This window comes from Pantherophis guttatus, chromosome 4 (genome assembly GCF_059756535.1).
Source record: "Pantherophis guttatus breed Tessera chromosome 4, ASM5975653v1, whole genome shotgun sequence".
Taxonomy (NCBI): Eukaryota; Metazoa; Chordata; class Lepidosauria; order Squamata; family Colubridae; genus Pantherophis; species Pantherophis guttatus.
The window spans coordinates 142334213-142361752 of record NC_142066.1 but is presented as its reverse complement, the minus strand read 5'-3'; the positions used below and the strand labels follow the sequence as shown (position 1 = coordinate 142361752).

General features: G+C 39.2%; 1 protein-coding gene across 15 annotated transcripts in view; it reads left to right on the top strand.

The window, feature by feature from the left end:
* PARD3 (par-3 family cell polarity regulator) overlaps window positions 1-27540 on the top strand; it is a 650052-nt gene that overhangs the window by 98665 nt on the left and 523847 nt on the right. The window contains exon 1 of one of the 15 annotated variants that reach the window (XM_060683880.2): window positions 19064-19470. The exons of the other annotated variants lie outside the window; for them this stretch is intronic. Within the exon in view, the coding sequence (XP_060539863.1) occupies window positions 19315-19470 (156 nt within the window). The 5' untranslated portion in view covers window positions 19064-19314. Of the gene's footprint in view, window positions 1-19063; window positions 19471-27540 lie in introns of those variants that run through there. 15 annotated transcript variants of the gene reach the window in all.

The following is a 27540-nucleotide window of genomic DNA, read 5'->3' as shown; positions in this document are numbered from 1 at the left end:
GAACACAAGGAGAAAAAACATCAATATGATAACAAAAAGATGGATGGGTGAAGAGCAGAGAGCAAGGGGTGTATGTGGAGTCTGCCTTCAACCCAGCAACCATTTCCAACATGGAATTCCCCTATCTGGTCCCCAGTAGAGCCAGATCTTCAGGCTCTTGCAGAAGGCTAGAAGGGTGGGGGCAGATCTTAGCCTAGACAGCAGGATGCTCCAAAGGATGGATGCTGCAGAAAAGAATCTGCAGGATCCTGATAGTCAGAATTCTTTGACCGACGGGATCCATAGTAGGCCCACTCTGCAGGAGTAGTAGAGGCTTGTTCTAGAGGGACAAGATGGTTCATCAGGTAGCCTGGACCTATGCCATTAAGGGCTTTAAAGATCATAGCCAACTCCTTGAACTGAATTTGGAAACCAACCAGTAACCAATGAAGCAAAGGTCTAATATGGGCCATCCTGGGGCCCCCAAAGATTGCTCTTGTTCCCGTGCTTTGCACCCTCTGAAACTTCCAAATGGATAGCCCCATTGAACACATTGCAGAAGAGGGATGACCAGATCTTGAGTAACTGAGTGAAGGGAGGCCATGATCCAAGAAAGGTTGCATCTTGTGTACAAACCAGGGTTGTGCAAAAGCTCTCCTAGTTATGCCTGCCTCCTGCTCTTCGAGTGCAATTCCATTCAGAACTAAGGATGATCCTGAGGTTCCATACACCCAAAGCCACTGAGTCTTGCCAGGGTTTTAATGAAAATCTGTTGACCCTCATTCAAATCCCTACAGCCCCCAGGCATTTTGAAAGGGCAGATGCAGCCTTGCGTGGGTCACCATGTGTAGGATATGTAAGATAAGAGTCTTTTCTTAAGGTTTCTTTTTACAATAATAGCCAAAAGAGCTTCGTTGACTTGATAATTTTCAGAAAAATTGAATTTTATACCAGTTGGGAATTCTGATAGTTGACATTCTGGAATCTGGAAACATCAGATTAGGGAATACTAATACAAAGCTTTTCTGGGACCTTTTTACCTTTCACCACAATATGTTCCTACCCAATAAATAGCATTCCTGCGTTGCTACTTTTAAGGAATGATGGAAATGCCGCTTTCTAAGGAAACCATGAGAAACCATCATGCTCCCATCATCTCTTACTTTCCCCTCATGTAGCGGTTGAGAAAAGAAATGTTGGGAGTAGATATGGATGCTAGGATTCGTGTGATCAACCTTTAATGCAGTGAGATGGATTTAGCTTTGTTGACTCCAAATAGTATACATTTTAATGATAGATTAAAGTTCTTGTAGGCGGGAATCTTTTGATAGATTATCAGGAAAGGAAGTTAACTGCATTAATTTGCTCCTATCACTCCTCATCCCAACTACCTATGAAGACCTGAAACTTCAGAAACACCAGATTTAAAAAGAATGTTTGATTGATGAAACTATGTATGAGTATTTAATATCAATGGCTTATTGATCATAATTCTTGAGTGCCTCAGTTTAAAATAGCAGTATTTGCATTAGTAGCCCAGGCTCACCAGTTTCCTCTTTCTGTTAAGTAAGCTTTGTTTCCTTTCTTCTGAAGGTAAACTCTGTCGCAAAATCTTGGGTTGTTAGTCAGATGTGCAAGGTGCGCAGTTAATATTCGTATTGATTGCCACCAGATAGTAATGAACTAGAAATTCAGGCTGTTTTCTTGTTTCCTCAGAAGGCCTCTGACTGTGATGTTTGCCAACTGCATACCTTTCTACACCCACTGCCTTCTAATATTTTGGTCATTCCTTTGTCATGAAAGCTTTTAATTGTGCTTTATTAAACTTTAAGAGTTTGGACTTGTATACACTGTCTTGGCGATCTCTCAAGCAAGGTATTTAATAGCATGCATTTTTTTTACAAATTGGCTAAAGCAGTGAATCCCCAATCGTCTGGCTTTGCGGACTAGTGGTGAGTGGGAAAGGGATGGTATTGTGCCTGGGCCCGCCACTTCTAAAAGACTATAGCATTCCTAATAATATAATATTCATAATAATTTAAGAACATATTATTATTGTTTATTAAAGGTGCCATTAAAAAAGCAGAATATGCTTTCATTTTCTTATTTACAAGTTAAGAGTTGCACAGTCAAACTTACAACTTGTCTTGTTGCATAGACAAGTTGCACAGTCATGTTTAAAGAAGCAGGAACAAATGGATAATAGACCAACAGGGAATAAACTGAATGTTTAAGAGGAGGTGAGGCTATGATGACTGGAATCAGATCTTAGAATGACCAAGATTAGGAGATTTGGGGAGATTTAGGGAAGAGTGTGGGGAATTCTTTGTGTTTTGTTCTTATTAAGGTTAAGACTACAGTCTAAAGTTAAGCAGAACATAAAGCATAAGCTAATAAATGGTGCTTAGTTGTAGCACTTCCCTACAAGTTGCTTATGTTGGTGGCATTGAAATCAACCAACCAATATTTAAAAAGGAACTGCTGCTAGAGATTCTCAGCAATTGTGCTTAGAAGGTGCTTATTGATCTGGTACCTTCCAGAGTCCACAGGTTGTCCACCTAATGTCGCCAACCCCTACATCAGTGATGGTGAACCTTTTCAGCAGCTGGAAGCCCAAAAATGAACTTCCGGTTTCAGTACTGAACTTCCAGTTTCAGTCAGTTACTCTTCCGGGTTTCTGGTGCACGTGCACACGCGATGATCAGCTGGCTGGCGTGCATGCTCAGGCAGGAAAACGAAGGCAGCTCTTTTAGTTTCCGGCACTGCTGCACGCAAAAAGGCCAGCTGATCATCACGCACAAATGCATGCCAGAAACCTGGAAGAGGAACAGGCGACGCCGCACATGCCAGGCGACATGGCTCTGTGTGCCATTTCGGGCATGCATGCCATAAGTTAGCCATCACGGCCCTACACCAAACAGTGGCAGAATCATCTGTCCTGAGACCTTAGACCATGATAAGTTGATAAATTACAAATGATGGAGAGCTTCTATTTAGACATTTGAAGAACTGAAGGTAATGTTTATTCTAGAGTAGAGGTGATATTTACTATGCTATGACCCTTTTGGTAGACAAGGGTCATAGCAGGCCGGCCAATGCCATGGTGATATCACCCAAATAAGGGTGAGAGAGATTCCTGGGGAGCTTGTTCTTTAAGTCAGGAGGTTTGTGTTCTTGTTTTTGAAGTTTTCCACCCCAGTTTTATCCCTCTTCTGCTGCTTCTGCAATCTAGCAGAAAGGCCTGAAGGGGTTTCTAAATAGATTAAATACAGGTACCTTGACTTACAATAGTTCATTTAGTGACCTGTTTGAAGTTACAACAGCACTGAAAAAAGTGACTTAAGACCATTTTTCACACTTACGACCATTGCATCCACATGGTCATGTAATTTATATTTGGATGCTTGACAACTGATTCACATTTATGATTGTTGCAACGTTGTGTGAGATTGTCCCAGAATTCCCATTTATTGAAAAACAATTCAGCAAATCTTTTTTTCTATTTATTCTGCTGCTAATTTGTTTAAAATGCTATGTTAAAATCTATGTTCTTACATTAATTGCATCTTCATATTTAATATATTTCCTAGTTTTTACCAGCTTATTTAACAAATTGTAATGACGTTGTCTAATCAAAGTATAGGTAAAGGTAAAGGTTCCCCTCGCACATATGTGCTAGTCGTTCCTGACTCTAGGGGGCGGTGCTCATCTCCATTTCAAAGCCGAAGAGCCAGCACTGTCCGAAGATGTCTCCATGGTCATGTGGCCAGCATGACTAAACATCAAAGGTGCATGGAATGCTATTACCTTCCCACCAAAGGTGGTCCCAATTTCTCTACTTGCATTTTTTATGTGCTTTCAAACTGCTAGGTTGGCAGAAGCTGGGACAAGTAACGGGAGCTCATCCCATTTCACAGCACTAGGGTACAATATAGGTAGTCCTTGACTTACAAACGTTTGTTTAATGATCTTTTGAAGTTCAACGGCAATGAAAAAACAGGCTTATGACCATTTTTCACATTTATGAATGTTGCAGTTTCCTCATAGTGATATGATCAAAATTGGAATGCTTGGTAACTGACTCATATTTATGACGGTTGCATTGTTCTGTGGTCATGTGATCACCTTTTGTAACCTTCTGACAAGAAAAGTCAGGAAAGCTAGATTCACTTAACAACCATATTACTAATTTAACAACTGCAATGATTCATTTAACAAATGTGGCCAGAAAAGTCGTAAAATGGGGAAAAACTCACTTAACAAATTTATCGCTTAACAACATAAATTTTGGGCTCAATTGTGGTTGTAAGTCGAGGACTACCCTTAGAAAGAATTTACAAACCTTTCAGTATTTAAGAATCCTGAATGGCATATCCTTGATGCTGCATATCTAGATGAAAACCTGAATAGCCTTAAGACTTAAACCGAATGAAAATAAATATTTTTTTCCTGTCTCATGCCTTGTATGCCTGGAGTGGACTGGCTGACTTGATTTGTAACCATATATAAAATAAATCATTTGGTAGAGTCTTGTTGGCACCAGTTTATCTGTACTTGTTTCATAAGAGTTATTAGTAGGAAGACAGGTCTATCAATATTATTTTTCTCTGCTTTAAAATCTGTCACAGTTTAGCTGGCATATGGGGAATTGAAGTCCATGCATCTTGAAGTTGCTGAAAAGGTTGAAAAACATTCCCCTACAGGAATGGTTGTGACTGCTTTTGACATCCTATGTTCAGTACCTGAGAACAGGGGTGAAATCCTGCAGGTTCTGACAGGGTCTGGAGAACTGGTAGTAGAAATTTTGAGCAGTTCGGAGAACCAGTAGTGGAAATTTTGAGCAGTTCGGAGAACCAGTAGTGGAAATTTTGAGCAGTTCGCAGAACCGGTAGCAGAAATTTTGAGCAGTTTGCAGAACCGGTAGCAGAAATTTTGAATAGTTCGAAGAACTGGTAGCAGAAATTTTGAGCAGTTTGGAGAACCATTAGCGGAAATTTTGAGCAGTTTGGAGAACTGGTAGCGGAAATTTTGAGTAGTTTGGAGAACCAACAAATACCACCTCTGGCTGGCCCCAGAGTGGGGTGGGAATGGAGATTTTTCAATATCCTTCCCCCAGGAATGGGGAGGGAATGGGGATTTTGCAGTATCCTTCCCCTGAAGTGGGATGGGAATGGATATTTTGCAGTATCCTTCCCCTGCCACGCCCACCAAGCCACATCATGCCCACCAAGCCACGCCCACAGAACTGGTAGTAAAAAAAATTGGATTTCACCTGAGGAGCTTATGTTTTTCACTGGCCTTATCATTTCTTAATATTCAGCCAGCATTTTTCTCCCTCCATAACATGTCATCTCTCTCTCTCTTTTTTATGCTCTCTTGGATGCTGAGATAGCACTCAAGGCAATATAATGCAGAGTGGTAACGTTGTTTAGATTAGACATCTTTGCAAGTGGGTCAGTGTCATTGTTCCTTATTTACCATCTTCAGGTCGGCTTGGCTCACCTATGGAAGACGAAATTATGGGCATGTCATCTTACCAGCCTGACCTTGGAAAAGAGGAGTCGGCTGAATGTATGTTTTGAGGAAGTGGCAGTGAAAACAAAAGGCTCATTTTTGTAGTGACTGCTGAATAGATTCTCATGAAACATTCATAGAGTAAAGCTGTGTTAAGTGATCAAATTGCCATCTGAAATTTCCAGCGAGATTACAAATTGCTTTATGTGCAAAATCCATTTTAAAGCTCAGCAAGAGATTCTTACCCTTTGATTAACATCTGCCTGTCTGCTCGCTGTCTGCAGAAAATGTAAGGTTTAAGTAGCCCACATTTAGATGGCTGGAGGGACAATTGATTGAAGATAGTTTGTGGAGTGGTCCAAGATGACCTGGAGCATTTTATGCTTCTGTGGTTTGATTTAAAAAAAAAAATAATCCTCAACATTCAACTGAATTGCTGAACTCAAATCGGTGATTAGTGATTGAGGTGAGGAAGGATACTTGATCCCATCAGTTTTCCTACGAATCCTATTGATACCACATATGGTAGGCATTCGTTTCACAAGATTTTCATTTTAAGCATGAAGTTGCTTCTGAAAGGTATCTGGGCTGTATCTCAATCAGGGGAACAACTGTATTCATGTCTGGATGACACATTTTCATGGCCAGTTTTTCCATCGGCTTTTCTCACCTGTAAAACTGATTAAATATTGTACTTGTTCAAATGCAAACAGATTTATTGTTGCACTAAATTCTTTGAGCCAAAAGAACAAACTGGGACATGTCACTTAGATGATATAAGTCCTGCTGGAAATCCACCAGAAGTTAAATTCACTTCTTTATTTGAAAGATACTCTTTCAAAACATTCATTGAAACGATGATAAAAATGGAATCACAGTAAACAGGTAAAATCAGTCAACATTCATAAAGGCTTCAGATACTCAGGCTTAATACTTTTGGAAACCACACATTAATGGCTTCTCTTAATTGTAAATTGTCTTTTCACTTGTAAAGTCATAAATACTTTGGGGTAGAGTTCTTTTAATTTTCATGTTTATTTTACAAAGAGCAACTACATCATAGGATTGTCTCATTGGAATCATAGTAGTTTAAAGCCCAGCTGGCTTTTATGCTGAAGGTGAGACAACAACCCCACACACTAGAATAGATTCTAGTCTGTTGCTTTAGCCACTAGATTAAATCCAACTGACTCTTCTTTATAACTTTCCTGTTGTTAGTCCTACTTCATGCAATCCATTGCTCCCTTTCTGATTTTATTTTTTTCAAAGTTCTTATGAAGTAGGACTAACAACATCTATTGACCTAAGACAGTTGTTGATCATGTGCAGATATAAATATTTGACTTTCTTTGAGCTGACTATATTTTGCATTGAAATATATAGAAGGGAAATATATATCTGGAAAAGCCAACAAATATGTTTATGGTTCTGTACGTTCTAGAACCCATCCATCCATCCACCCATGTCACAGTTTGAAGTTTGCAATGGCATTGCAAAAAGTGACTTATGATCATTACAGAATCCCCATGGTCACATGATTAAAATTTGGGTACTTGGCAACCAGCATGTATTTACAGCAGTTGTAGCATTCCAGGATCATGTGATCATCATTTGTGGCCTTCTCAGCAGGTGTCCTGCAAGCAAAATCAACCAGGATTTGCTTAACGAGCATGTAAGTCACTTAGCAACTGAGTGGTTTGCTTACTAACTGTGAGATAAAGGGATCATAAAATCGGGTGCAATTCATTTGACAACTGTTTTGCTTTGCACTGGAAATTCTGCCCCTACTGGTAATTGTGGTCATAAGTTAAGGACTATCTGTAGCATACTCCAGACCTGATTATAAGGGAGGCTCTTTACTGACTCCCTGTTCAAGCCAGAATCCAATTTAAAGTGTTAGTGTTTAGCCTTTCCCCCAATAAAACTCCCTCCCCACTTTGTTTCTATATTATTTCCCCTAGCAAAACTGTTCACTCTTATTTAGGACTTTTGTTATAAGTTCCAGACTGTGTGAAAATTTGATGGTCTTAAAAAGCATTTAAAATTCTTTCTCTTTGATTGGGTGGACTAGTGTAGGACCTGATGATTTCATCTGACCATCATTAACTTGATGGTTCTTACACTAATGCCTCTTTTATTTTAATTATGGAAATCTATGTGCTTGGTCCAGTTGTGGAATATTGCTTTAAGTTATATTTTGTTGTGTAGAGGCTTGTTTGTTATTCACAGTTTTTGATGCTGTAATTGCTGGGGCTTTCTGATTTATTACCTGCTTTAAATACAATTAAATATATAAAATGTTCAAATGAAATATACTCTCCCAAAGCTTGTATTATGTTTAGCTAATCTACAGTCTAAGACTGGTGGAAACTTAATAATTCATGTCCTAACCAAGGACCTAAGAATTATTATACTAGTACATTTCAGGTTTTGACCTTGTCTGATTGCTTTTGTACTATTTCTTCAGTTATGTTCATGGTTTCCATTCCGAGTACATTCACTGCATTTTCAACTTTCTTGATCTATGTTGTATTTCTATAGTGGCTCCTATTGTTTTCCCACAAATGTTTCCAAAAGTTTAGTGTCTCTTCTTTGATAGGTTTTTCATTATTTGTGGGTTTTAGAATTACTGCTGATCTACTGCAAATCTGAAAATTCTGCTGGAATTTAATTATTTGATTGTCATATAACTTAATCTCTTTGCAATTTGTTTCAGTTGTTCTACAGTTTCTGCAATTCTTTTTGCTGTCCAGATTGTGTATCACATACAAATTAGTTTTGCTTTTCTTATTTTTCAAGTTTCCCTGCCTGAAACTCTTTAATTGCTCAATTATATGTGAATCTTTTTATCTCTAATTCCAATTGCATTTTCCATTTAAAGTTTCTTTTTTCTGTAAATTCATATCTTGATGTTTTAAGACTCAATTCTTCTGCGGTTACATAGTCTTTATCAATTGGCTCCAATGTTGCAGTTGGAATCCTTTTAACAGCTGCAGTGGTTTGGCCACTGTTAATTTGATTCAGTTTTGGCAAACACACATTTTCAGCTTCTTTTATTCAGTCCTTGCTTTTCACAAGTTCTTGATTAAGCAATAGTGCTTGCAATTCTTCAGCAGCTCGAGTTTCTTCTCCTTATTGTTCTTCATAACATAGTCTCTTTGCTTTCTACTCTTTTGTTGCCCAGTTTGCAAATTGGTATTATCATTGATAGTTCTGAATAAATCTGGGTTCGCCCCCCCAATTACTTCCAATTCAGCATTGGTAAAGAACTTGTGTTTTAAAATTACACACCTTTGATCCATAAGTTCATTTGCCTCATTGATCTTTAAATTCAGACAACTTTCTTTCCAAAGCTGTCCCTTACTATCCCTTCTATGCCTGAACATTTACTTTGAGCTTTTCTCTTCTGTTTCTTTATATATATATATCCCACCTTTATTGGTAGGAGAGAGATGGAGAGGGAGAAGGAGAAGTGTGTGTTGTTCTAAATAAAGCAAGTACATTCACTTTTAAAATTCACATTTCAGTGGTGTTTATTTGAAGAAAATTCCATAATTGAGTAGATCTTTTCACCAAATATTTCGTTTTTGATTGCCTTCTAGTAGCCTATAGACTGCATGCCTTGGGTGGCTCAGTACATGGAACTGAGCCCTGTACAGTAGCATATATTTTGATGAATGTCCAGGAGCCATATATTCAATGTGGCCTTGTTAATCTGGGTGACAGTTGATCTGATATGAAATTCCAATTATATATTTTTATTATATGGAATGTGTTTTTTGGAACATCTTCAGCTAAGGACCTGTTTGATATGGTTGCATCTGTTTAGTACAGCCCTTAGCATTGCTGAAGTACACAGGGCCCTCTCCTTTGGATGGGATTACTAATTATGGTTAGTTGTACAATCAGACAGATGTTTAGACTGGATTTGGTACATTCCAAGGATGAGAGCTAGGCAGATGTTGACGTTTTATAATGTTCAGAGCATTGTCACAGGATGTAAGCTTTTCCAAATAAAGCTGCTTTTTTTTTGTGCATTAGACTGATGTTGATTTTATCAATGCCAAAGATGTTCAAGTGCTACTCCAGATGTTTTTGGAATGCACCCAAGGTGTTTATTACTATTGGTATTATTTTTGCTTAATTTTGCCACAGTCATTCAACTTCAGTTTGCAGATCTGTGGGGTTTTTTTATGATTTTCTCCATTTCTTTCTCTTCTAGTCTGCTGTCTCCAGCTAACACAGTGTCCACTATTCAGTCTCCTGTCTCTGTCTTATTGACAGTTGTTAATTCTGACATATTATGTGGTAAATGTTGTCTCTTTGAATTCTACAGTCCCAGAGCGCTTTGGCATCTTCATATTCTATCACTTTGCCTATTTTATGGCCCCACCTGTTCTTTCTTACAGTTAAATGATATTTCTTGCAGAACTCTCATTAAAATTATTTATACAGGTAGTACTCAACTTACGACCACAATTGAGCCCAACATTTCTATTGCTAAGCGAAATATTTGTTAAGTGAGTTTTGTCCCACTTTACAACTTTTCTTGGCATAGTTGTTCAGTGAATCACTGCAATTGTTAAGTTGTTAAATGAATCTGGTTTTCCATTGACTTTTCTTGTCAGAAGGTCACAAAAGGTGATCACATGACCCTGGGACACTGCAACCGTCATAAATAGGAGTCTGTTGTCAAGCATCTGAATTTTGATCATGTGGCCATGGTGACACTGCAATGGTTGTAAGTGTGAAAAATGGTCATAATTCACTTTTTCCAGTGCCATTGAAACTTCAAGCAGCCACTAAATGAACTGTTGTAAGGTGAGGACTATGTGTACACTAGATAGTTTGGTCTACTAGCCAGGCTAGTAAACAGGAAACCATGTGTTCTAGACCCAACTTAACCATGGAAACCACCTGGGTGACCTTGGACCAGTGTCTCTCTTAAACCAATCCATCTCGTAGGTGGTTGTTGGGTGGAAAATAAGATGAAGAAAATGTATTGGATAACAAGGACTTGTTTTATTTAGAACAACACACACTTCTCCTTCTCCCTCTCCATCTCTCTCCTACCAATAAAGGTGGGATACATATATATAAAGAAACAGAAGAGAAAAGCTCAAAGTAAATGTTCAGGCATAGGGAGGGCAAGTAAATTTGGACTCTGGAGACATCTGTTGCTTCTTTATATCTTTTAGAGACAGTGAAAAACGAGGTGGTTTTTATAAAATTTTGTTTGTCTAATAAATATACTGTTCTAAATAAAACAAATCCTTGCTATCCAAAGTTGAAACTTGAGCAGGAAGTAAAATTTTGTTTTCAATGCTATAGAAGTTTTCTTCTGGTCCCCTGGTAAACACATGCCTTTCTACTTTATACCCTTTCTTGTTTCATGAGAAAAGAGATTTTGTGTTGCTAATAACAATTGGAAAGTAGAAATTTGCAAAGGCAGTTTTTTATGTTTTGCATGATTGGCAGATTTCACGATCTTTCTTAGGATGCCTCAGATGTTTATTGGTGTACTGCTTGCTTGAACCAACTCAATTGATGCCCATGAAAACAATGAGAAGTGACTAGAGAGGTATCTTTTCGTTTGCTGTCTTAGTCTGTTTTCAGGCTTATTCATATTTTCTTTTTATTATTTATTTATTTATTAGTTCGATTTATATGTCGCCCTTCTCCGGAGACTCAGGGCGGCTTACAATGCATTAAGCAATAGCCTTCATACTTTTGTCTATACCTGCTTAGTAGGGCTCTTTGGCCCGCCCTAAGTGGTGTTCTATTTTATACAAAGTCAGCTTATTGCCCCCACAAACCGTGTCCTCATTTTACTTACCTCGGAAGGATGGAAGGCTGAGTCAACCTTGAGCCTGGTGAGAATTGAACTCGCAGTAATTGCAGGCAGCTGGCAGCTAAGTGCTACTTTAACAGCAGATTAGTCCTCTGTACCACCAAGGCTCCTTTTACTGCATTCTACAAATTTTTTATCTTCTCAGCTGGTTTTAGTAGACATGTAAGGAAAACAGTAATTGTGAATATAATACTAACAACACACCAATAAAAGCAATACTGGTACTTGTCTATAAAATTTTTATGTTACTTTTTAAAATGTTTTAAATCTTTTCTCTTTTTAAATTACACTGTTGAGATCATTTAATATGATGCTAATAAAGGAGGGAAGCAGATGTAGCCTGTAGACTGCCAACATTCTGACAACAGCCTTCCTGATTCATAAAAAGCACACAAATGGTCACATACACACATTTTGTGTTGATTTTTGTGTAGGACATGCTTACTTGGGGACTTATTATTTTTGTTTTTAAAGAAATTTCTGTTAGGTTTACAGAAGGTGAGAATATTGTGACCTCCATAGAGGAGTTTTTCAGAACATTTTAAATAATGTTTTTTGGGCAAACGAATACAATGCTAATTCCCTGAACTCAAGCTCTATACTACTTGATGCAAATACAAACTGCAAATTATTTTATGAGGTTTGAAGAGTGCATTCAGTGATTCTCCATGCTTTGAAATATGGAGAAAAACCATTAATTGAAATATTGTTCGGCAATACCATATAAAATGCCATGTAATTCTGAAACTCCAAAAGTTACCCGAAGCGAAACATTTTGGCTCCAATAAAAATTTATGGGAGCTCCCCTGGAAAAGTAAAATATAAATTTGGGGATAAAGGTAAATAAGTGAAATACATATTGTATAACTGATCAATTTTAGCGTTAATGTTTTAAAAGAAAATAAACTGCATTACTGAATATCATAGCTCCTACTGTGTTTCCCCGAAAATAAGACCCTGACTTATATTTTTTTGAACCCTGAAATAAGCGCTTGGTCTTATTGCCATATGCTCAAAAGCCCAATTGGGCTTATTATCAGAGGATGTCTTATTTTGGGGAAAACAGGGTATATGAGAGCCAGTTTGGTCTACTGATTAAGGCACCAGACTAGAAACCAGGAGTCTGGTCCTTCTTTAGGCATAAAAACCAGCTGGCTGACTTTGAGCCAATGATTTTTTCTCTGAGCCCAGCCCACCTCAAAGGGTTGTTGTTATGGAGTAAACAGGAGGGGGAAGGAGTACAAGCAGGGGTGAAATGCTCCCGGTTCAGATCGGATCTCCCGATCCGGTAGCGATGGAAGCGGGTGGTTCGGAGAACGGGTAGCAAAAATCCCTGCCCCCCCCCCATTGCCCAGCTGAGCCACACAATCATCAGAGGCTTTTTTTTAATTTTTAAAAGCATTTTTTCTACAACCTCTTTGGCTGAAAAAATGCTTTTAAAAGTAAAAAAAAAAAGCCTCTGACGATCGGCAGCTTAGCTGGGATCATCAGAGGCTTTTAAAAGCATTTTTTCTACAACCTCTTCGGCCGAAGAGGTTATAGAAAAAATGTTTTTAAAAGGAAAAAAAAGCCTCTGCCGATCAGGCAAGTCAGCTGGGATCGTCAGAGGCTTTAAAAGCATTTTTTTAACAACCGCTTCAGCCGAAGAGGTTGTAGAAAAAATAGTTTTACAAGTAAAAAAAAAAAAAAAAGTTGGCCACGCCCACTCAGTCATATTACCCTCCCACCAAGCCATGCCCACAGAACCGGTAGTAACAAATTTTACATTTCACTACTGAAGTAGTCCTTGATGTATGACCACAGTTGGGTCCATAATTTCTGTTTCTAAGTGAGGTATTTGTTAAGTGTGTTTTGCCCCACTTTAGGACTTTCCTTGTCACAGTTGTTAAGTGAATTACTGCAGTCGTTAAGTGGGTAACCTGGTTGTTAAGTGAATCCAGCTTTCCCATTGACTTTGCTTGTCGGAAGGTCACAAAAGAGGGAGCCATATAACCCCAGGAGACACTGCAATCGTCATAAATATGAGTCAGTACCAAGTGTCTGAATTTTGATCATATGACCATGGGGTTGTTGCAGTGTGAAAATGGTCGTAAGTCATTTTTTTCAGTGCTGCTGTCACTTTGAATGCTCACTAAATGAACTGTTGTAAGTCCAGGACTGCCTTTGTTAGGTATGTTTGCTGCCCTGAGTTATTTATTTAATAATAAAAGCAGGATTAAAATAAAATAAAAAAACTGCTCCAAAATTTAACAATACTTCACACATAACAAAGATCAATCTGTGCAGCTGGATCATGATTTTCCCATGGCTAATATAAAACCTCTGAAATGGGAATGTTAGAAATGAATTACAGGTAGTCCTTGGCTTACAACAGTAATTGGAACCAGGCAGTGGTGAAATCCAAATTTTTTAACTACTGGTTCTGTGGGCGTGGCTTGGTGGGCATGACAGGGGGAGGATACTGCAACATCTCCATTCCCACCTCACTCCAGGGAAAAGATACTGCAAAATATCCATTCCCACCCCACTCTGGGGCCAGCCAGAGGTGGCATTTGCGAGTTCTTCAAACTACTCAAAATTTCCGCTACCGGTTCTCCAGAACATGTCAGAACCTGCTGGATTTCACCCCTGGAACCAGGGCTTCCATTGGTAGGTAATGTGGTTAAATGACCTGTTCCCAATTTTGCAACATTTTTTTGCTTTGTTAAATCGTTAAGTGAATTACCATTGTCCTTAAGCAAGTCTTTACTTATCACATGTCAGCTGGGACTATTGCAAACAGTGATCATTGCAAACATTCAAATGTTGTAAATATATACCAATTGCCAAGCACCCAAATCTTGAACAGGTAATCACAGGGACATTGGCATGGTCACAGGTATGAGGACTGGTTGTAAGATACCGTATTTTCCAGCGTATAAGACGACTGGGCGTATAAGACGACCCCCAACTTTTCCTGTTAAAATATAGGGTTTGGGCTATACTCACCATATAAGACTGGCCCTCTTCCAATGCACACCAAATAAAAATTAAAAAACATCAACTGGCTCACCTACAATGTAAAAGCAGCTGTGCTAGACCCAAAATGGCCCCTGTAACAAGCAGGAACCTCACACAGCTACAAAAAGCCCCCCCAAAAAACTTTCACACTCTAAACACACACAACACAACACAACTGGCTCACCCACAATGTAAAAGCAGCTGTGCTAGACCCAAAATGGCCCCTGCAACAAGCAGGAACCTCACACAGCCACAAAAAGTCCAAAAAACCAACTTTTACACTTTACGCACACAAAATTCCACATACAGCTTTGTGAGATTTTGTGTGTTTGTGTAGTTGGAGTGAAACACTACAGAAACACACTAAATCTCAGAAAGCTGCACAAATATTGTTTTATTTTATTTTATTTTTATTTTTATATGAAAGCTAAATTTAAAACTTCCTAAACTTTAAATGGCTAGGTCTAAAAAAGAACAACTAAAAAAACCCCCAATTGACTATTTTTTTTAAAGCTCCCAAAGGGGAAAAAAAACTTACCCAATAGAACAGGGGTCTCCAACCTTGGCAACTTTAAGACTTGTAGACTTCAACTCCCAAAATTCCTCAGCCAGCTTTGCTTTGCTGGCTGAGGAATTCTGGGAGTTGAAGTCCACAACTAACTCCTTGCTTGATTGCAGGCAGGGAGTTGCTTGCTTGCCTGAATAGATTCAGGCAAGCAAAGCAAGGCAAGCGTTGCGACTAGCAGCTGAGGTAAGCAACCTGGAGGGGGAAAACTTTTTCCCTTTTACATGGCTCTGGCCATCCCAGCTGAGTTGCAGGGAACTCAGCTGGGATCATCAGAGCTGGGATCGTCAGAGCTGGGATTGCCAGAGCCATAAACTCGTCAGAGCCTTTCGGGCTGGTCTGCCTGGTTACAGGAGAACAACACCCAGCGTATAAGACGACCCCCGACTTTTGAGAAGATTTTCATGTGTTAAAAAGTCGTCTTATACGCCGGAAAATACGGTACTTTTCAGTGTTTTCCAACTTCAAAAGATCACTAAACGAATGTTCATAAGCGCAAGTCTATCTGTATTAAGCATTAAATGCTTATGTTACCATTTGAACCCAACCAAAGCATGCATGGCTGAGACGATCCAACCTGTTAATGCAAAACTTTATTGAGTACATCATATTGGCAAAGATGAGGGCAAAACCATATCTAACTATTTCCCACACAAACCCATATAGTTAAAGTTCAGGTCTTCCCTCCTCTCTTTTAGACCAGATCACATTGTCCAATGGAGACTTGTAGTATTGTTGTAAGAAAGTCTTTTTGCCTCTGGCAAACACCTGCCAAAATGTCCTTGGTTCCCATAACTGGCATCTTGATGTCGAGCTTAGTTCTATCTCCCCCAGCCCTCTCCCCCATAGTTCATTGTCTAGAAATAAAATTATTCTTATTCTTATTCTTATTGGCAAGCTGAGATGAAATAATAGTTGCAACAGCAAAAGTGCCTTTTGAAGCTTGGCAGCTTAACTAATTTGTTCTCTGATATGACAAAGTGTAGGTATGCATCTACATATGTCTTGTTATATTAATGGCTACAACTGAATTTTCCATTTGAAGAATTAAGATTCTATGGTGTTTGGATGCATGACCTTCCATTTTCCTTCATGGCATTTTATAATTGTGCAATAAACTTTGTACTAAATCTAGACCATGTTAATTTCAGTCAAGCTTTTGTGCTGTTCATCTATTAGTGCTATCATTCACTCCCACACTGTAGAAAGAAAATGGTGCATATGCTTTAAATTGGAAGGTAACACATAATTTCTTCCCTTTTTGACATTTGAAGGTTTTTACTTACCTAAAAACATTGAAAACCTTGGACTTAAGGCCAAGAGTTAATTTTCATTAAAGTAGATTCTCCTCAAACAGATCATATCTGTCTCTTCTGGCGTGACTAACAACCTTGCATAGTAGGGTGCTCTAAATCAAGTCTAATTATTTTAAGCAAGCCTGGTTTCTCTTTAAAATGTCTTAAACACGTTCTAATTTATAATCTTTGGGCTGTATGATTGACTGATGCAAAGTCATTATGAGGGTTAGTTGATTTTGGCTTGCGTATAATACAATCTAGCCACTGTGATTTGTAAATCAAAAATTAAACATTAGCATTATTCTTGATGACATAACCGTGGGGATGCTGCAAAAGCTGGTAACTGTGAAAAACAGTTATAAGCAGGGGTTTGGGAGAATCTCTAGCTAAGATTCTGTGCAGTTCGGAGAACCCCCAAATCCCACTCCTGGCTGGCCCTGCCCAGCCCGCTCCTCCCCTCCCAGGAGTCCCCATGTGGCCCATTTTGGATGCAGGTAAGTGCAAGGTGCGTGTGGACGCTCGGGAAGGGCGAAATACAGGCTTACCGCAAGTTTGGGAGGGCCTCCGGAGCCTGGGGAGGCTGTTTTTGCCCTCCCGGAGGCTCGAAGAAAATCTCCGGAGCCCAAAAATGCCCCCCTCTGTCATGGTGCAGGAGCCAACTAGGCCACGCCTACCATGGCCACACCCACCTAGCAATCGGCCAGAGAACCCCTTGCTAAAATTTTTGAAGCCCACCCTTGGTTATAAGTCACTTTTTTCAGTGCCGCTGTAACTTTGAATGATCACTAAATGAACTGTTGCAAGTTGAGGATTACCTGTCCTGACGATCAACCCACTCTCTCCATTGAAAGTTGCTCCCAAGCTTCCACTTTCTGTGAAGTCACACTTTTTGACATGACTTTTGAACTTCCCTCCTGTCATTTTGAAGCTATGCCTCTGCATTCTTGATTTTGCTTGACTTACAACACTTCATTTAATGACCCTTCAACATCACTGAATAAAGTGACTTATGACCATTTTTCATAGTTACAACCTTTGCAGTATCCCCATGGTCACATGATCAAAATTCATATGCTTGACAACTGGCTCATATTGATGATGATTGCTGTGTCCAAAGGTCATGGGATCACCGTTTGCGATCTTCTGACAATTTAACGGGGAATTGCCATTCACTTAACAACAACCAGGTTACTAACCTAACAATTTCAGTGATTCACTTAACAGCTGTGGCAAGCAATGTCGTAAATGGGTAAAGCTCACTTAACAAATGTCTTGCTTAACAACAGATATGTTGGGTTCAATTTTGGTAGTAAGTCGAGGACTACCTGTATTGAAAAGTACTGCCTTCTAAAACTTTATTCACACCCTTGATATATTTAAAGGCTTCTGTCATGTCACCCCTTTCCCTTCTGTCCTCCAAGCTATACATATTCAGTTCCTTCAATCTCTCCTGATAATGTCCCTCCGACCTGGCACCATTTTTGTTGCTGATCTCTGAAGTTACTCAGTCTTATCAATATCTTTTTTTAAGTGAGCTCTCCAGATTTGGACACATTATTCCAAATGGGGTTTGACTAAAACCCTATAGCAGTGATGGCTAAACTTTTATGTCACTGCGTGCCAACCTGCGTGCTTGGAAATGGCAAGCAAAACCATCCCACCTGGACCGTGGGGCCTTGCTAGCCTTTGTACGTGCAGGAGCACTGTAACCCAGAAGAGCAGCGTTCCATCACGCATGCACATGCCAGCACCTGAACTTCCGGTTTCTGGCACGGAGGTGCGCCTGATGAACAGCTGGCCATCGAGCATGCTCGTGACAGAAATCTGGAAGTTCGGGTCCGGCGCACGCATGCTCTATGGAACACTGCTCTTCCAGGTTTCAGCGCTCCCACATGCGCGAAGGCCAGCTGATCGGCATGTGTGTGTGCACAGGAACGCAGAAGAGGAGCCAGCGAAGCTGCACGTCCTGTGTGGGGTGGTTCTGCTTGTCACTTCCGGCACGCATTCCATAGGTTCGCCAATACGGCCCTATAGAGTGGGATTAGAACTTCCTTTTTCCTGCTGGGTGATCCCTCTAATGATGCATCCCAGAATTTTGTTTGCCTTCATGGCTGCTGGGCCACTGTTTGTTTGGTCAGTGAGCACACCTAAATCCTTGCCTTCCATTGTTCTGTCTAACATTGTACTCCCAATACCATACCCTGCCAAAGGATTCTTTTCCCCCAAGTATACAATCTTTCATTTAGAAACAGTGGATTTAAAGCAGACCTGATTAAGTTTGCCTGAATAGTGAAACATAGTTGGATCGATTTGATTCTAGGCATTGGAAACTAGTTTTGAGAATAACCCTTTTATTGAAAGTTAGCATTTTTTGGTCGCATTGGATGCCAATTATTCTTGAATCAAATAATTCCGGTTTATATTTTTTCTTTAAAGCAGCCTGTTTATTAACCCCCTGGCCATGTTGCTGATTATTGCCGATAGTAGACTGTTTGGGGCAATTGTTTATTTAAGGTTGTAAGGTGATACAGTTTAATTTGTTGGCAATCAAAATAAAGAACCAAAATAGCTGCCATCTTCCTGTAATTGGTACATTTATGTGAAGCTGTATGAAATCCAGTTTCACTGAAAGTGCAGATGGTTCGCTGGTGTGTGAAAAAACCCTGGATTGTTGATTGATTCAGCATAGTTTAGTAATTAGTCTCTGCAAAGGAGGAGTTAGAAAGATGGCTCTGAACCCCAGTTGGTCTGCTTTGCCTCCACCCCAAAGATTTCCTTCTGACAGCAGTTCCACTCCCTTTTGGCTAGGATCAACCTTGCTTTTCTTTCACCCTTAGTGTGCTATGTAAAAGTGCTACTATTTTGCATCCACCTTGCCAGCTCTGGAGAATCTATGATAGTTCTTCAGTGACAGCAACTTTCAGAGGAAATGGCGTCATATTTTGGACACATATTCTTAAGCGGCACTTGTGCTAGTTTGCTTAACTGGCTCTAAGAGTGAAGAAACTTCATCTACCCAAAAGGGTGAAGCTTTTGGAATTGGTATTTTTGGGTGCATCTTGGACCACCAACAGCTTAGAGCTGGCACTGGTTTGGAGTACTTTAAAATGGCAGACAAGCCAACAATGAAAATGAGAAAGAAGTCTAAATCATTTTCCTATGATCGCAGGAGAGATTCAGTGAAAGTTAAGAGACAGACCAAATCTCTTAGTTTCAAGTCTGCTGCCTTGGAAACCTGTAAAATACAAATGAAGGAGAGACAGGTTGGTACAAATTCATTTGGCACTGTTCCTAATAATATGATAGTAATTCCGATTTGAATTTACCAAGACTTTTTTAATACCACTGATTTCACTCCCTGCTAGTTTACAGTGATCGGTTTTACTACTTGGTTTTCTTCAGTGTGTATGGGGAGAGATACATACTTTTTAAAAATCTAAACAAAGTTAAACCTTTATTATTCTCAGTTTATTTGAACAGTAAGATAGTGAGGTTATATCTACTTTTGAAATATAATTCCATATGTAATATATTGTGTTATATCAATATTTGGAGTGTTATATACTCTAGTGATGTCTCATTTTAATGGATCAGGAACTATACCAAGTCATTACCAAAAATTGCAGGACTAAAAGTTTTAGTATTTTCTTTTGGGGGGGGAAGGGTTTGAGGATGTTTAAAATTATTGAGTGTGTGAATTTATTCCTTTTATATTATCTGTGAAATTTATTTGTTATGTTTGAAATATTTTCAGATCTTCATGTTTGGTATAGAATGTTCTCAATAGAGTAGTGTGTATAATTTAGATGATTATCTAAATCTAAGTACTATAATTTAGTACTTTGTAGTACTAAAACTGTTCTGAAGTATCATAAGATCTTTGGAAGTTCAAACCTGGTTAATTTGGGGTTGAAACTTGTTATTTTATCTCTTCTTCCAATGGGTACATTTGGACTGATAATCTCCTTTGAATGTAATTCTTGATAGCACTAAGGAATATTTTGGTGAGCAGCAAATCAATAAATAACCAACCAACCAACCAACCAACCAACCAACCAACTAGGTGTTAGGTTGCTCAACTGTTTTGGAGGAAATCATTTTTTGATAAAGTTGTGGGCCACTGCTTTTGGCATTATATTTGGAAGAATGTTAAACAAAAATACTGAAAGCCAGCTACAAACTTGTTGGTTTGAAACCATTTGCTCTTAGCAGAATCATAACAAGCAAAAAAACACTTGTTGTAAAATATGGAGTTAGTTCTAGCCACACTGTAATCTAAAAATCTCACAGAACGAGATAGTTGGGTGTAGAAATCAGCATAAATATAAAGCTGTTTAAAAATTATGGCAGTGTGATTGGCTTTAGGAGGGAAGGGAACTGGAAACCCATATGTGATTTTGTAAATATTCATGCTAATATTCGCCTTACTATCCCATGAATCTTGAAGCGTATGCTTAGATTTTGGTCCTTCCACTTCTGTTTTTGCCTTGGATATGGTTTGTTCTATTATAGACTGAGACAATGAGACTCTGTTGTAATGATTCACATTATAATTTCCAAAGCAATAGTATGCATTTTCGTCAACAGTTAAAGCATGCATAGTAGAACAACTGTTTCTAGCTTGGTGTCATCAAAACGTTTTGAGATTGTATCCTTCATGCTTGCCTGGGGATTTGTATTGTCAACACAGCATGAGAGACGAGATAGAAGGCTCTTCCAAGAGGATCTTCTAAGTGATATAACTTGATTTAGAATATTAGATGTGCCTTCCAAGAGCAGATTAAAGTTTACTTTAGCCTAGTGTTCTTTCCAAAATATACATTCCAGCAATCTACAGGTATAAGTGACTGAAAAAGCAAACAATAAAGAAAACAGCTGCAAGACAAAATAATAAAAGAGAAAGAATGAGATTAGTGTGTCAGGGAGCATTGAAAGATTTGCATTGTCCTCCAGAATTGGGACTAGAGAATTGGCTTATTAATGAGAACTAAATGAGGATCACCATTTACATATTTATGTGCCTTTTTATAATGCTGCATAACAATTTGGATAGAGGCCACAGATTCTGCACGACCTCTTGTGGTCAGTTGGAAATATTGGAGGAAATGGATCTGTTGGTGTGGAACATGAAATTCAACTTTTGCATTCTTTCATTAAATTATTCTTGAGTGATAAAATCACTATTATGCCCTATATGATTAAAAATGAAGAAATAAATTGTATTGGCTATCATATTTTTTATATTCTTGCAGTTGTGAAATCTGAATGAAAAAACAATGGTTTATATTGTGTTAATCTACAGGGAGTCCTCAATTTATGGCCACAATTGAGACCCAAACTTTTGAGGGTAAGTGAGGCAGTTGTTAAGTGAGTTTTGCCTCATTTTACAACTTGTCTTGCCACAATTGTTAAGTGAATCAATTCAGTTGTTAAACTAAATAACATGGTTGTTAAGTGAATCTGGCTTCTCCATTGACTTTGTCAGAAGATCACAAAAGTGGATCACATGATCCCAGGACACTGCAGCCGTCATAAATACATGCCAGTTGCTAAGCATTCTACTTTTGATCATGTGATCATGGATGGGAAAACTGCAATAAGTGTGAAAAACGGTCATAAGCCACTTTTTTCAAGGCATTCAGTGGTCACTAAATGAATAGAGATTGAGGACTACCTGTTGTTCTGACCTAGGCTTCCTTTATCTTCTTTGACATGCTGCCAAAGACCAAATTGGCAATTAACCTGGCAAGGCCACACGGAAACACAGTCAAAAACAGAGCTTCAAAGTACAAACTGACATCATCCACAATGTTGCTTCCTGCAAAGGCCCACGTGCTTTTGCTCTTCCTTTATGTCTTATGGGAGGGGCCAATCATCTCCAAGTCTTACTCCCAAGTCATCCCTTTTGTTTTAACTGTTCTTGCCTTCTGGCAGCTCTGCGCATGCGTGCACTAGGAACAGGCGCCCTTTCCTCTGCCTCTCTGATGTCCGACTCTGGAGTCTCTGGAGTCCGCAGATAACTCCCAGATGGCCCTGGCCCCCTCTCTGCCTCCGACGCAGAGCCCTCGTCCGAGCCTTTCCCAGGCTCCAGGTCTGGCCCATGTTCTTCCTCAGCCTCCTCATTGTTAATCATAGATTAACCACCAAGTTCATTAAACAAGAGCAAATCTAATAGAAATCACTTGATTTCATTTATACTACACTTCATATATTTATTCTACTTTTATTTGTGAACTGCAATTCTTCATGACAGTCTTGGTGGCTTTTAAAAGAAAAAAACAACCTGCGACACCCATTCTACCAGATGCTACTTCATCTGGCGGCGGTCTGATCATAGCCACATCTGGCAGCTGACTAATGATAATCACATCTGGCAGAATTAAAACTGCAATTAATCCTAATGGTAGTTCATCTATTATTGAAAATCAAGTGAGGGAAATAGCAGTGGTAGCCCTGTTGCATTTTAAATCGACATTCAGACTTATGCCTTAGCTGGGATGTGTTAATGAACACTGTTCATTTGGGAGTATTTGGCCTTGTTTTATAGGACACTGAATAGATGAACAATATTGTGTGCTGTGTCGCTTTTCAGACAGCAGGCTGTATGAAATTCATTATCTTCCAAATTATAGTAAAGTATAAAACTTCAAAAAAATTCAAGTATGGAGCAAAATGGACAGAGAACGCACAACCCTGAGGCTTGCCTACGTAAAAAGCATGCTAAATTCTGGTTTTGCTTCCCCCAAACCATTACAAGGGTGTGCCCCTCATAATCCCTCCAAATATGTGGCTCAAAAGTGTAATTTCCAATGTGAAAATGATTAAATACACAGGGAGAGATCATGTTAACTGCACGCATTTTAATTAAATGCCAGTGTAACTTAATCACCTTCATTTTGGAGTTTAGCTCTGGCATGCCACTAAAGGCCAACAAGCATGGTTCTTGGGAAGAACTTGGATGTCATGATTTAACCAGCATTAGATTGCTTCAAGCGAGAAATAATTATTTGCTTCAGCCTAGGAGTGACATTTGCACTATAAAAGCGCACAATGTATACTGTGTCTCCCTTTCTGTGAGTGTGCCAAGCATTGAGTTTGTAACAGTTTGGCATGGCACATTGATGTAGAGAACTTGACTGAACTCACTCATTATGTGTTTTCTCATATTTAAGTCATAATTGGACAATTGGAGTTAATGCTTTTGAAAAAAGTTATAATTTGCTTCCGGGAGCAATTCGTCCTAGCTAAGCCTTTGCTTATAGTGCATTCTTATAGTACCATGATGGCAAACCTATGGCACATGAGCCAGAGGTGAAATGCAGAACCCTCTCTGTGGGCATGCACGCCGTCACCCCAGCTTAGCCAGCTGGTCGTCTGGTTTCTGAGGCTCGCATGCGCAGCAGCCAGCTGGTCGTTGGATTTATGGCGCCTTCCTGTTTGGGCATTCTGTGCCTAAAAAGTTCACCATCACTGTTATAGTATGTTACTTTTAGATTGGTTACCTTGTTTGTTTTATCAGTTTACCAGTTTGTTTAGTGACTGTTCAAAATTACAGTGGCACGGAAAAAGAGACTTATGGTTGTTTTTCACACTTAATGACTGTTGCAGTCATGTAATCAAAATTCAGATTCAAATAGGAGCAACTGGCTCATATTTATGGCAGTTGCAGTGTCCCAGGATCATGTGATCCCCTTTTGTAACCTTCGACAAGCAAAGTCAATGGGGAAGCCAGATTTCACTAATCAACCTGGTTACTAACTTAACAACTGCAGTGATCCACTTAACAGTGGCAAGAAAGGTTGTAAAAAATTCACTTAACAAATGCCTTGCTTAACAGTGGAATTTTGGGGCTCAGTTGAGGACCATCTGTCTGTACAGTTATGAGATAATGTTCCTTTTAATAAAATATGCCAAAAAGGGATTAAAATATAATCCATATTTTAGTTGCTTTTCATAATTCACTGTAGTATAATTTTATGAGTCAAGATTGATTGACTGATTTTTTAAAATGTATGTGGCTGCTAGCTTAAATAACAATGCTTGGGTGACTAACAACCACCATGCAAGAGAAAAACAAAATGACAGCTCTCCAAAGAATTTAAAAAAATAATCATAATGCAATAACCAAGGAATTGCATAAGTAACACAAAACACAAGAACAGACATATTGGGTCCCACTAACATGCTGTAACCTTTATTGCTTTTTAGAGATGAGTCTTGAAATATAATTCCATTTTTAAATGTATCACCCGGTGTTTTAGAAATTTTCTTTTAGTACATTTCTATAGCATGAACAACAAGAATGAATGATTTTTTAAAATCATCTTTCTATAAAATTGCTTGAATGTAGAATTGTAACTGTTGCTCCTCATTCTTCTATGAGTCTTCCTTAATTTGAGTTAGTTGTCTTTAACAATCACATTTAGATAATTCAATGCAGCACATATATATCTGGATAATAGATTTAACTCTGGGACTTGAGGACATGTTTTCCAAATAATGATAGGCTGATTTCATTAGGTCTTAGTCATTAAAATAAAATGGTAAATTGGCAGACCCAACTGTCTTTCTTCCTAGATCTCCTTATATATTCTGAAGTAGGAGTGTCAAACTCAAGGCCCGCGGGCTAAATCTGGACTACAGCGTGCTTAGATCTGGCCTGTAGGGCCGCCCTGAAACAGTGAAGGACTGGTCCACAGTGACTCTGCCAGTAAAAATGGAGCTTGGAACGGCTGCATGCAGTCCTCTCGAGCTCCGTTTTCACTGGCAGAGGGCTTAGGCCATCATAGGTGCCCCTGACACGAGTGACGTCGAGCTGGCCACGCCTCCCCCCCCCCAAGGTGAAACACAACCCTGGTACAGCCCTCAATGAAATCAAGTTTGACACCCCTGCTCTGAAGAGTTGTGCTGCAGTGTTGATTGACATTCTGAAATAGGCTTCGAGGTTAATTGGAGAAGGATGTTAATTTCAATATTACTGTAGTCTGCTTAACTGAAACAAGTTTGTAAAAATCAAACCAAAACAAAAACCCAACCATGATATAAAGATGGATGGGGAGCCTTGGTAGTTCATGTGTTGCTGAATTTCCACCAGACACATCCAGGATTGTGAGAAACAGATCCCTAAAAGTTATGCTGGGTCAATCTGTACTTCAATAGCTAACTCTATCGTCTGAGTTCCTAGCTTAACAGAAAGCTTCCTTTATTCCTAATAATCTTAGTATTGTACAAATCTGTGCTTATATTTGGAATGACACACACTGAAGTGCGGGAATATATATAAACATGTTTTTATTGTGTGTAATCCATAACTAAAGAACAGCCATTATGTTAAGATAACCACAGCTATAACACATCTATCTAAATCCAGTATTCAAAGCAGATTTTAGCAATTCATTAGAAATGCCAGTGAACTGCCGCTGAATAAAAACTTTTCCTTTCCATACCAAAGTGCATCTGAATACATAGAGATGTATTGGGATCTTGAAGTCGAAACAATGGGATCACAGTTTCATTTGTGGATGTTACTTATTTTAGTGGTCATAGTTACATAGATATACTTGTAGTTTTTCGAAGTTGAAATATTCTTTGTAATAATCTTACCTGGTTTTTTTTTTTGCAGTAGTTCACCTTGGAAGTAGTTGATAATGGCTTATAACCGTGATGGTAAACGTATGGCACCGTGCCCAAAGTGGCATGCAAAGCCAGGTACGCATGGCCTTGTCTTCTGGATTTCTGGCGTGCATATGCGTAAGATGATCAGCTGTCCTTTGTGCGCATGCACACCATAATCCGGAAGTTTGACTTTTCTGGAATGTGATCCCTTTGCGTGTATGTCAGTGCCAAAAACTGGCCTATGCATGCGCTCAGGGCCGGATTTTCCTACAGGCTAACTAGGCTTCAGCCTAGGGCCTCAAGATCAAGAGGGGCCTACACAGTGGTGGGATTCTGGGGGTTCTAGGGGGTTCAGCCGAACCCTTTGTTAAATTGCTGGCTCGCCCGCCCCTCACCTCCCACCCGCGCGGCGCCAGCCTACCATAGCCAGGGGTAGGCAATTGTGGCTCTTTTACAACCTGTGGACTTCAACTTCCAGAATTCCTGAGACAGCTTGGCTGTCTCAGGAATTCTGGGAGTTGAAGGCCACAGGTTGTAAAAGAGCCACAATTGCCCACCCCTTCCCTAACCTGAGTTCCGCTGCCTGGGATCCACGTGGGCTCCGGACGCAAGAGAGCAGGATGGAGAAAGCAGCTTCCACGCCTTCACTCACCCTCACTCTCTGCTCTGTTGGATCGCCGGCCGTTCGCTTACCCCGCCCACTCCCCATCTATTGCTGCCTCTGATGGCTAGAGGAAAAAAAAACTTCAAATTCTTGCCGTGGGTCTTCAAAGGGCCGCCCTAGAGCCAGTGGTGCAGCCGAACCCTTTGTTAAATTGCTGGCTTTCCCCGCCCCTCCGCACCACTATTTATTGCCAATAAATAGTGGTGAGCGAGGGGCAGGGGAACCAGCAATTTAACAAAGGGTTTGGTGTTTTTTTTGTAATTTTATTGGCCCACGGAGCTTCAGCATAGGCTAATTAGCCTCCCGGCTCTCAGCTGATTTGTCTCAGCTGTTTTGCTCAGGGCTCTTCTGCTTCCTTGCAAAGAGTGCTGATTTTTTTCCCCCTAACTATGCTGAGAAACGAAACTGAAACTGCTTTGCTGTTGCTGCAAGGTTGGAAAATTAGGCAGACAGAATTCTTTTCTTTTTCCTCACCAAAAAAGGTAGGTGCAAACAATGGGAAATTTAGGGAAAAAGAGGAGAGTTTTAAAACACAAAAGAAAAAAAGCTCTATTTAACTAGGGAATTGTAATAATTGAGATACTATTAATTGTATATTTCTGAAAGCAGAAATGGTTAAGTTGTGGTTTGGAGGAATATATGGGGGAAATTATTTGGTTTATTATTATTGGTAAATATAATTAATGGATTTGTAAGAAATTGGATTGCATGGAAATAATTGGAATATTCATGTTCATATTGATTAATATACAAAAAAGGTAGTTATATAACTAATTGATTTATATTAAAATGTTGAATTTATATTAAACAACTAATATTACATAATTAACCAATGTGAGGATGGATATAAAAATAGATGACAATGGGAAGGGGTATAATATAGAATAGAAGGGAAAAATTGAATTTGATTAAGATTAGAGATGAGGATGAAGGGTAATATTGGTTTTTTACAAAAATAGATGAGGAATAAATATGGCAAAAAGGAAATATAGAAATTGTAAATTTAATTGAAATGACTAAACACTGTTTAAATTTGTGAACCGGCCAAATACTC